General features: G+C 38.3%; 1 protein-coding gene across 7 annotated transcripts in view; it reads left to right on the top strand.

The window, feature by feature from the left end:
- LOC123959594 (SEC14-like protein 2) overlaps positions 1-12,084 on the top strand; it is a 22,809-nt gene extending 10,725 nt beyond the window's left edge. For 5 of the 7 annotated variants that reach the window (XM_046033714.1, XM_046033711.1, XM_046033712.1 and 2 more), the window contains exons 7-14: positions 2,842-2,892; positions 4,005-4,100; positions 4,212-4,272; positions 4,472-4,555; positions 4,660-4,766; positions 8,282-8,421; positions 9,097-9,266; positions 9,418-12,084. In XM_046033714.1, the coding sequence (XP_045889670.1) occupies positions 2,842-2,892; positions 4,005-4,100; positions 4,212-4,272; positions 4,472-4,555; positions 4,660-4,766; positions 8,282-8,421; positions 9,097-9,266; positions 9,418-9,569 (861 nt within the window). In that variant the 3' untranslated portion in view covers positions 9,570-12,084. Of the gene's footprint in view, positions 1-494; positions 535-2,491; positions 2,555-2,703; positions 2,893-4,004; positions 4,101-4,211; positions 4,273-4,471; positions 4,556-4,659; positions 4,767-8,281; positions 8,422-9,096; positions 9,267-9,417 lie in introns of those variants that run through there. The other 2 variants (XM_046033715.1, XM_046033717.1) reach the window with 2 other exon arrangements.

Below are 12,084 nucleotides of genomic sequence, written 5' to 3'. Positions count from 1 at the left end.
GAAACCATCATTGATTGATGAGTTGAAGGCTATCAAAAGTAAGCCGCAATCCTCATCTGTAAATGTGTAAACGTGCATTTGTTGTTCTCCGCATTGTTTGGTCGTGAGTTTGGGTTATAAGGTCACAGTCATTAGTTAACCCTCCCTCCATTTTTTTATCCTAATATAAAGCACTTTGTACGTTCTGTTTTGAAAAGTGCTGTAAAAATTAATTTTGCTTTCTTTCTTTACCAAATACATTCTAAGATAATATGTGTAAATATATATATATATATATATACACATATATATATATATATATATATATATATATATATATATATATATATATATATATATATAGTATATAGAATATATTATAATAGCAATGTAGTATGTTGGTGGAATCCCATTCTAATTGTCCCTCTCTGCATTCTGGTTAAAGACCATTTAGCATTTATGGACTGTGGATGCCTGTATATATCATTTTGCTTTCCTTTCTCTTTTTCAGCACGAAACTTTAATGTCCAGAAGTCTGAGGCCATGCTGCGAAAGGTAACAGCTTCTCTGTTGAGAAAGACAGGACAGTTTTACAGTACAGCGTGTGACACTCTCGTAGAAATGCAATACAGTACAAATCATGTACCAAAGTGAAAGCCGAGGTACAGCCACAAAGCCTCTCTTTCAGTGAGTTGTATGTGAATGTGCAGTTAGCACCAGCACAGACTATCAGGCTCTCAGGAGTGGCTGCAGATTAGAGAGGAGCTGTGTTGTAATGGTTCTCTGTGGAGATACTGAGTCATCACCGCAACCTGCGGAGAAAAGATATAGATAAAAGGGATTAAATTAGAACTTAAGATGACATAATAAGATTTACAGCCACCTAACTTGACGCTAGACAACGTTGGAGAAACAAGCAAGAGACAACTAGATTTTGAAAGTAACTGAAAACGTCTCACCCCTTGCCTTCAGGCTTCTCTCCAAAGCCACTCCCCCAGAACACATTTTCATGCACAATGCTGTAAAGTAATTATGCTTTAAAAAAATAGACGTGTTAATAGATTTTTTTCTTTTTTCTTTATTATGAACAAAATGCAAAGTGAGTGAACAGAAGAAAAATCTGTATTAAAAGTCAATATTTGGTGTGACTATCCTTTTTTACCTGCAAAATAGCATCAATTCTTCTTCTGCACTTTTGTAGGCATATTGTCTGGTGTATGATTAAAGAATGATGCTAAACAGGTACTAATGATCATTAAGTTGAAACAGAAACAGTTGTGTTGGAGGACAACAACTGGGTGAGGAACAGCCAAACTCAGCTAACAAGGTGAAGTTGCTGAAGACAGTTTAGTGTCAAACGTCACACACCATGGCAAGACTGAGCACAGCTACAAGACACAAGTTATACTCCATCAGCAAGGCCTCTCCCAGGCAGAAATTTAAAGGCAGACAGGGATTTCCAGATGTGTCCAAGCTCTTTGCACAAAGAAACAGGCAACGCTGGTCGGCCAAAGAAACTTACTGCGGCAGATGGAAGACAGGTCATGCTTACCTCCCTTAGCAATCGGAAGATGTGTATCAGATCAGAGCTGCAGAAAACAGTGGGACCCTGGTACACCCATCTACTGCCCGGAGAAGTTTGCTCAGAAGTCGTCTTTATGGAAGACTTGCGGTCAAAAAGCTCTCCGACATGGAAACAAGACCAAGCGACTGAACTATACATAGAAACATGGGAACTGGGGTGCAGAAAAATGGCAGTGGGTGGTCTGGACTGATGAGTCAAAATTTTAAATATTTAGCTGTAGCAGAAAGCAGGTTGTTCGCTGAAGGGCGGCACAAGAATGAGTGACTACAGGCAACAGTGAAGCATGGTGGAGGTTCCTTACAAGTTTGGAGCTGCATTTCTGCAAACAAAGTTGGGCATTTGGTCAGAATGAATGATCTCCTCTGAAAAGTACAGACACATATTCATCATGCAGTACTATCAGGGAGGCATCTGATTGGCCGAAAGATTTATTCTGCAGCATGACAATAACCCCACACATACAGTGAAAGTCATTAAGAACCATCTTCAGCGTAAAGGAGTCCCTGAAGTGATGGTATTTGAATTTCTTCTGTTAATTCACTTTGCATTTTGTTAATTTGTATCTATTGACATGTCTGTTTTTAAAAGCATTCTTACTTTACTGATTTTTTACACACCTGCCTAAAACCTTTGTGAGCCAATTTGAAACATTTCTTTTCCCTTTGTTGGTGTGTTTGAAAGCATGCGTTTGCTGTAGTGTGTACACGGAGGTACATAGTTGATCCCCTTCCTGCTGACGGGGCAGGTTTTACGTCATCTACTGTCTGAAATCTCCTAAGCCAGCTAAATCACTACATTGTGCTTGGACGGATCTGCCACTGTACAAGCTAGTCTTTCAACTCGAAGGTTTACAGTACTTACTGTATATTGTTAATCCTATGATTAATACTTTTGCTGAACTCAACATGCACCCATCTTTTCTTCCAGCATTTGGAGTTCAGGAAAATCATGAAAGTAGACACAATAATCACCGAATGGCGTCCTCCAGAGGTAAAAACTTTATAAACCTAATAAATTATAATCTACTGTAGATCCAGTGTACTTTTTCTCAAATTAACGTGTCATGCATTGTCTTCACAAATATTTCAGACTGATGAAAGCAGGTGTTGTTTGACATTTAAAATGACTGCTGTTTACAGGTGATAGAGAAGTATCTGTCAGGAGGGATGTGTGGTTATGACCGTGAGGGCAGTCCTGTCTGGTATGATGTCATTGGACCTGTGGATCCCAAAGGCCTCTTCCTGTCTGCCTCCAAGCAAGACTTCATCAAGTCCAAGATCAAAGACTGTGAGGTCCTTCAGAAGGAATGTAACCTACAGTCACAAAGGGTAAGTCCTGTTCACATTTGACACTGTTATGGAGGCTGAGGTGTAGTGGTGTTTATAGAAGGAAGCATGTCTAGCTCAAAGCCCTAAAAATGAGCCAGGATCACGTGTTCACCCTAGCAAATATCCTGAGACACCACACGAGGTGTTGAGAGATTAATCTAAGGAGTTGCCAGATAACTACTGGTGTAGGAAATAATAAAAATCTGCCTCACACATTAGGATTACTTTTTGGACTTTTATTTGTGTTTTTCTTGTGAAATACTGTTTTTACTTTTTACTTTTCACTTGTCACAAGTAGACCTGGCTTAAGTGATTACAAGAAATACATTTTGGAAACCACTGCAGTAGATTATTTTCCTCTCTCAAGTGGTACCTAAAAAAAGGCACTAAATAGCCACAGCAATCCATTTCTCTTCTCAGGCTCTATGGCCAATTACAAATGTGTTTATTTGAGCTGCGCTATCAGTTTTCCATTATTAAAATGAAATTTTGGTTGGATACTCTGTCAGTGCAAAAAGGGCTAAACACAACTGCTGTATTTCTAAAAAATAACAATAATTAATGATTCTACGCCCATGTATACATTTTGTCAGAAAATGTTTTTTGTCATCAGAAGGAGCAAAAGTCATTGGGAGTTGAGTTTGGGTTTGGCAGTTACCTTTTTTAAAATTCTCTATTTTGAAATAGCTCTTTTATGATATTCAGTTGTGATTTCAACACCACAATTTCATTGTCCGAGTTTATTTTCCTGTTAAATGTTTTGGCTGGATTATCCTCTGGTGAAAAATAATAATTATAATAATAATTTCACGCTGAAATCTCCCTCTATAGCTTACAAATTGCTCATTTTAATAATAATTTTTATAAATTAATTGATTCTCTGTCAGATGGATTTAACACTCAGTTTCACCACATTACATTCATTACAATTGTAGAACAATCCAGGGTTCAGTGTCTTTCTCAAGTTTCCTGGGCAGGAGGAGCCAAGAAAGAACCACCAACCCTAAAATGAATGGCCGTCTTCTGTACGACCTGAACTGCAGGTTGTGTTATAATTTTTTTTAGTTTCAATGGTTAAATGTTCCTGTCTTTCTGTCACTGTTTCCAACCAGCTGGGGAAGAACGTGGAGTCAATCACCATGATCTATGATGTTGAAGGTCTGGGTCTGAAACACTTATGGAAGCCTGCTATAGAAACATATGGAGAGGTATAGAGGCACTCACATGAAAGTGTAGACAGAGCTCACAAAACTAAATTTGAAGTAGACCACTGACATGGTCGACTTCTCCAAATACAGTCTATTCCCCTGTGTTTCCAGATCCTCCAGATGTTTGAAGACAACTACCCAGAAGGCTTGAAAAGGCTCTTTGTCATTAAAGGTACATTTGTCTTTCCTCCATGAATACATGTTGCAGTAAACAAATGATAGTCCAGATCAGGGGAGTAATTAATTGATTCCACTTGCATTTCTTTATTCGTCTTTGTTTTTTTATTATCATATCCTGCTTTTTGAAGAACAAGAGTTTCGATTCTTGCTGCCTTACGTTTGGTTAACACCTTTATGTTTTTCTCCTGCAGCCCCCAAACTCTTTCCTGTGGCCTACAACCTCGTCAAGCACTTTCTGAGTGAGAACACAAGACACAAGATCTACATCCTCGGCGGTGAGACACTGGAGAATATTTTACCCTAATACCAAATTCACTGAAAAATCAAAACCACCCCACCTTCTGATGAATTGACGGTTGTTTTTTCTCTGGTCTGACAGCTAACTGGCAGGAGGTTTTACTTAAGTACATAGATGAAGAGGAGCTGCCGGCGATATACGGGGGCAAACTGACAGATCCTGATGGAGATCCTCGCTGTCGGACCAGGGTGAGTCAGTAAATCAAGAAGCCAAACTGCACACCTATGGGTGCTGTTCTTTTGGTGCCAACTTGGGATGACGATGAGTTGGAAGAGACACGTCTCTGTTGCAGATGCTGCGTAATTATTTTGAGATTCTAACAATACCTGGAGATGTGCTCAATGACACATTCATGTTATTCACTTATTGTAAGTGACCTGAACTTGTGAAGTAAGTCCTGTTAAATAAACAGGATTTTTTTGTTGTTGTCAGCAAGCCTTTGAATTATATTCAGCATGTAAGAAATTATGTAGACAACAAGGAAATATTTGAAGTCCTTCATTTCCTCTTCAAAGAGAGTGAAATTCTGTTTTTGGCTGATGTGACTGATTAACTGTGAAGTCTGCCCTATTAATAGCAGCTGTTCCTGTATTGACAGCTACCACTGGCCTGGTATCATTGCACTAACTCTCCACTTCATGTATGCTTGTATTACTATTTTATCTTTAATATTATGTACTCATTTTCAAAGTACTATTGAGTTCTTAGTGAGTGTTTACCTGATTTGAGATTTCTCAGATGGAGCAAATCTACCTGCTGTCAGTTTTCTCCCCACATGTTATTTGATCTTAAAATGACTTAAGTAAAAACAAAAATATGCACCAAAGTATTGTCTTCTTGGAATAAGAAACTTAAACAACAGAAATGTATAATTTTATTGTCACGATGCATTTAGACCAAAAGTCTCCAAATGCACAATGTTCTTGTTTTTAAGTGGTATGAGGCAACTTAACAACAGAAGTAACAAACAGTTTTGCAATGGATACAAGTCTGATTCCAACAACAGCTGATCAGCCGTCCTGTTAAATCAGGCCTGCAGCTCAGTGCTGAAATAGGCAATAGTACGCTTGCTTTGGAGTACTTTGATAAATATATCGGCTCTGTTTGACAGACTTGTGAGTCCTGCCCTGTAGTTCTTCCTGTGCTTGTGTAGTTTGGCAGCTTACAGCTTTTCTTCTGTGAGAGACTGGCGGGCTAATATGCATACTGTGCACTTGAAATGTTGTGGGTTTACATTTGACTGGCAAACTATGTTTATGTGAGGCCCCTTCCCACCAGTTTTTCCAGTTTGTCTCGTCCAAGCAGAAAAAATAAAGAAATGATTTGCCTAAATAAGGATAATGCAAGGCGGCATTCAGGCTACAAACTGGTCAAACTGAACACAGGAGATGAGATGTTTTCAAAAACACTGCATTATTAAATGTTAACGCTGCTAACACTGGCTGTGGCAAGGATCCTGTTGCACATGAACGAGCCAATCTGATCACAACAGGTCAATGACAAAGCAAGGACTATTCGGGACTGGCTGTCAATAGCAGTGTGAATCATTACAGCTGCACACATGCTGAATAGCTGATGCAAAAAGCATGCAGTTTGAGGGTTGCTCGGTTGCACTGAACATAGGGTGTGCTGTGTGAACTACAACAGGTAATGACAGAGGGCATTTTCCTGTAATTGCAGGAAAATTGCAGATGGGAAATTAATAACTTAAAATGATTCAAGGAAAACTCCCACTGCATCCCCGCTGCAATCCTGCCTCGCTGCTTAGAAATGGCCTCAGCATAAGCGATGTGTAGCTGCATCAAGCAAAAAGAGAACAGCAGCTTGAGTAGTCGTGCGTCAGTAATTTACTCTAGACTGACCCTGCGTTTGTCACTGTTTTTGTAGATAAATAATTGGGCCCAGGACAGATGAGGAACAGGAAGAGAAAAATTCATTTTGTCTGCATTCAAGATTCAAGGAATTGAGATGCTCAGCCTCTAAGTGTTTTCTTTTTTAAATAAACATTTAGTTAGCTAGCTGTGTGTCCTTGACATTGTACTGTATTAATTTAGGTTGTAGGAGTTATCTTGTTAAAGGAATAGTTCAACATTTGGAAGGATATTCGCTTTTGCCCAGAGTTAGAATAGAATATTAATACCACTCTCATATCTGTACAGTTAATATGAAGCTACAGCCAGGAGACAACTGGCTTAGCTTAGCTAAAGACTGGAAGCAGGGGGGAAACTCGTAATTTCTTTCCCCACCAACTTTGGGTCAAGTCCTGCCTGATACTGTGACTCTGATTGGCTAAACCCTAACCTTAACCTTAACCAGCCTAAGCACGAGAGGCAACAAGTACTAGCCAGTCAGAGGCAGAGCGGCCAAAAATCTGGTTGGGGAAAAAGATCATGAGTGGAAAGAGCTAACCTGGAAGTCTTTCCAGGAAGTCACTGCTCGTGGTCAAGAAGTAGTCTGCCACATGACTTAACACAAACGACATTTCATCATTTTTACACTGGTTTGATGGATTTCATTATCATTGGACAGAGCTAGACTAGCTGTTTCCCCATGTTTCCGTTTTTTGTGCTAAACTAAGTCAATCTTGGTTTTCTTTAGCTTCATATTTACTGCTGGCTGTAGCCTTGAGTGGTTTCAGTCCTCAGATCTAATTCTCCACCAGAAAGAGTGTGTATTTCCCATAGTGTCAAATTAAATGATGCCCATGTAAGGCATACCTTTCAATTTGTTTGCAAAATGTATCTTTAAGGCTCATTGTTGTTGGTTAAAAATCTAATCTGAAAAAATATATAATTTTTTTAAATTTAATTAATTAGTTAATTATTAGCTGTTAATGTCATTGGAGGATACTGACTGTTTCAAATTGCAGTGATAAGTGCAGCAGCAAAGATAGCGTTTGACATTTAATCTCGGTGATCTGCTTCCTTTAAAACGTTTGAGTCTTGTACTTGGCGGCCAACAGATTTTCATTTTGAATTGAAAAAAAAAAAGCACAAATGAAAATCGGCCCCTTATGAATCTTGTATGTGAAGTTTTCCTCTGTCAGGTTCAGTAAAATCACGAGATGTCTGAAGTTTATAACAGTGTGTGTCATTTCTTTTATTTTCTTTTAGCAATGCCTCATTCTGCATCTTTTCTTTTTGTCAGTGGCAGTTTCTCAATAACATCTCCCACTAAGTGTGACACTTCTGAAAGATTTTTAGACAAGGGGTTTCAGATGAGTTTGACTTCCCTTATAATGATGCTTATATCTGAGGAATTATTCTTACTTGAACTTCTCAAAGTCCAAAAGGATACATTTTCTAGTTTGTTCATGTATATGTGTGTGTGTGTCTGTTATCTGTAATATCTGTAATATACCTAATGTTAATTATCACCTGATGGATTTAACCAACCCCACTTTGCTGACCTGACATGAGGAAATCTCTGCCCTCTGTTGGTTGGGTTTTTATACTGCACTGTACACTACAGGAAAGTTGATTGGTTTGATATTTATTTTATTAATGTGAATAAACAAAAAAGTGGGAAAGAGAGAACATTCTCTTTTTTGTGTGCAAAATGTGTACAATTACAAGCATTCAGACAGTGTCACAGTAAGTGATGGCTTTCTTTTTTTCCTCACTTCTCCTGAACTCAACATTTCATATATTTAACTTTTTGGCACCCATATCCTAATTCTGTTTATGCATGGTCTCTGCTGCAGATAAACCACGTCGGCCCAGTCCCCACCTCCTACTACGTACGGGACCATGTTAAGGTGGACTATGAGCAGTGTATGACCGTCAGTCGAGGTTCTTCCCAACAGCTGGATTATGAGATTCTGTTTCCTGGCTGCGTTCTCAGGTCAGCTGAATGCCATACGTTGTCTCATACAGGCAGTAATGGTCTCAAAGGTTATTTATGCCATTTTTTAACAGCTTTTACAAGTAGAAGCCTCTGTTTTTGGGAAAGTCTGGATTGTGCAAAGAAATCTTTACACTCAAAGATCAGTTATATTTTACTTGCGAAGATAATAAAAAGGACATAGCTGCAGTAAACCAGAATAAGAGCTGAATAGGTGATGAAACAAACAATGACGAATCTTAGTGATAAAATACATTTTCAGTTGGTGAACAAATGCCAAACTATGAGACTTTTTCAATTCAATTATTAAAACTGTTAATGACCAACAAAGGAGTAGAATAAGGAGCACAAGCATCATTTAGATCTTTTAAGGATCAAATTCAGCCGTTTTACCGTACTTAAGGTTACTTATCAATGCCCTTTCCAACTTAAACCTTAGTATTAAAATTGTTAGGTGTTTTTGTTTTGTTTTTTTTACTAAAGTGGAATTCTAAACTATTATAATCCTAGTGAGACTAGCCCAATAAAAGTAATTTTAACAGATACATGCCCATGTAATTCCACACTTAGCCCAATGAGTTTGTGATAGGTAGTTTTTTTTGAATGAATGAATGAATTTAACAAAAATGTTAGAAAAGCAACATTTAATTAATAAATTTATTTTCTTCTTGGTAGGTGGCAGTTTGCCACTGAGGGTGCAGACATTGGCTTTGGGGTGTTTCTGAAGGCTAAAAAGGGCGAATGGAAGAAGGCAGCTCAGATGGAGGAAGTTGTGCCCAGCCAGCGCTACAACACCCACTTAGTGCCCGAGGACGGATCACTGACCTGTGAACGCCCAGGAGTCTGTGAGTAACTGAGACTCACCATAGACTGGTTCTCTCAGCAGGCTTTATGATGTGTAAACATACCAGTATGCAGAGATGCTGAACATGTTAGTGCAGCATTAGATCAGATCCAACAGTATAGTAATTACTCTACTTTGCTTTTCTTCCCCAGATGTTCTGAGATTTGACAACACTTACAGCATCTTCCAGGCAAAAAGAATCAGCTTCTCTGTTGAGGTCCTGCTCCCTGACCAATTACAATCTCCAAAGACCAACGGCGAGAGGGAGACACAGTGCGCCACTTCCATGTCGTCCGATCAATAATGTTTAGCCTCCACTAGTATGCACAGCCTGAGAGACTTGAGTTCAACAGGAAGCACAACAATGCTGCTAATACACAAAAATGGAAAGTATTTAACCCATGCCAAGATCTAAATGTCTGACCATTTCATCTTTAACGATGACCTTATTCATGTGCTGTCAATTTGGAAGCATTCAGGACATAAAGGAGGGACACACATAAAATGGCCAAAGGCATATGGATACCCCATACACATAATTTTGTATGCTTTGGGTCTGGTTTTTCATGGTTTGGGCTACACCTCTTAGTACTTCCAATTAATAGAAATCTTCTACTACGTAACGTAACGTAGATCTTGACTACTCGACTACTTGACTAGTCCGCGCAGATCCCTGAACTGAACGGCGACTGCGGGCCAGACCTCATCACACAGCAACAGTGTTGGACCTCACTGATATTCTTGTGGCCAAATGGGAGAAAATCCCTGCAGCCAGGTTCCAAAATCTGAGTGAAGGCTGTTATAGCAGCTGATAAATGCCCATGGTTTTGGAAAGAGATGTTCAACAATCACATATAGGTGTAAAGGTTGGATATCCACATACTTCTGGCCATGGGGCGGAGCTTCATATTTAAATTATCTCGTTCTGTTTGAAGGAGACATGTGATCCTTTCGACATAGATGTTAAAAATATCAAATTGATGTTAAGATAGTTACCTCAAGAGCATTCTCGGAGCCCATGGATTATTGTATGATGACGATTTATGCTGCGTTCCAGACTGCTCGGAATTGGGAAATTTCCGACTGAAATATCTGACTATCAGCCTCAACGTTTTCCAGGTGCATGGTGCCTGACGCCGAAAGTAAACGAAAAACATGGCTGACTGTGACAAAGTCTTTGTCACCCAGTTGCACCTTCAGCACTGCCCTTGGTATTAATTAAAATTATGGCCCTTTTAATGAAAACAATTGACTGAAGTGGTAATCCTCCAAAGTGAGTAAATGTTGTAAGCTATACTTCATATGTTTTGGCATTTTTTACATTTTACTGACTAACTTTTGTGTTATGAGAAGATGACTTAGCTACCTAGCAACATATTCCTACATCAATTTAGGGTAAAACAGGTTTTACTATATGATGGTATGTATTATTTTAATTTAAATATATGTAAATATACTTTATGTTGCCTTTTAGTTGATGGTTTACCATAATTTTTTTTCTACGAGTTCACGAGTAGGAATTCCGACTTCAGGTAGAGTTCTGTGGTACTTTTTCTAGTTAGAAGTCAGAAATTTCGGAGTTACGAGTTGCCTGGAATGCAGCATTTGCTCATTAGCTCAACGGCTAGTGTTTCCAAGTAGGTCTACCTGTGGGTCCACAGTACTACATGACCCGCCATCAAAACAGTCGCAGTTTGGTTATGTTTTAAAGAAGGTGTTCTGTAGTAAAGTGGGCTTGTTGTGTAGCCTGATATATGTTTTGAATACCTCAAGAGTTAATAGTATATCAGCGCGACATTAGACGTCAGTGAGTTCACCAACATGTGAGCATTATGCATCTCCAACTTAAAGGGGAACTCCACTGATTTTACATGTCAATGTGTGTTTACAGTTGTTGGAGAGTACTACTGCGTATGTGGAAAAAAAAGTTGTATAAAGCATTTTGTGGCCCCAGATTGAGCTATGTGATGTCACTGGTAAATTGCCTCAAGTGATGTCACTTGTGTCAGTGTCGGTTGGGTCTGAAGACCAAAATGTCGGTGGTCGAGTTACATTGTGGGTAATGAAGCCGCCAGGTTTTGACAAGGAAGGTTTTGTTAATGTTAAAGCAGTGCAACACTAAATCAGTGGAGTACTCTTGAAATTCTCATTTATATGTTGAACGTATTTATAATTTTTCTCACGCAAAATGTTTCAAATGGCCATGAAGTGAATCAGGTCAGTGCTACCACAGCCTGATTTATGTACAAAACAAAGGATCAACATTTTCTATTGATGTTTTTCCTTGTATATGGCATAAATATTTGCCATGACAATCAACAGTAGTATTTTAATTTTATTTAATTTATCTAAGAATAAGAGTTTTATCTGGTTTTATATCCATTTTTTCCTTCGTCTTTCTGATCTGCTTCTAATGTTTGTCTCTTTCCCACTTGACATATTAGCAATGAACTTTAAATATTTATTTCCTCATTTTTAATTTATTTCCAAAAAATAAAGAATTATTTTATTCCCTATATAATCACAAGTTTTTAAATATTCAATGTTTATTTTAAGTAAGGAGCATTAATGCAGTATTAAATCATATACATGTTAACTCATTTGCAGTGAATGTAATGAAAATGTGTGACTCTCGCCAGACAATTACTGAATGTAGATTGTGGTTGATCATTATTTTCATGTTTATAATGTAACAGTATTGAAACACTTTTGCAAAGACCTGTTCAGTCCTAGGGAGAACAAAAAACAAGCTTACGTTTCACATATGATGAATAATACATAAACAACTGTAAGAGAAGTAAATAAATCAGTTGAAAACA

The sequence above is a fragment of the Micropterus dolomieu genome, linkage group LG21 (genome assembly GCF_021292245.1).
Source record: "Micropterus dolomieu isolate WLL.071019.BEF.003 ecotype Adirondacks linkage group LG21, ASM2129224v1, whole genome shotgun sequence".
NCBI lineage: Eukaryota > Metazoa > Chordata > Actinopteri > Centrarchiformes > Centrarchidae > Micropterus > Micropterus dolomieu.
Note: the sequence above shows the minus strand (reverse complement) of the source record. Positions and strands in the feature narration are given on the sequence as shown.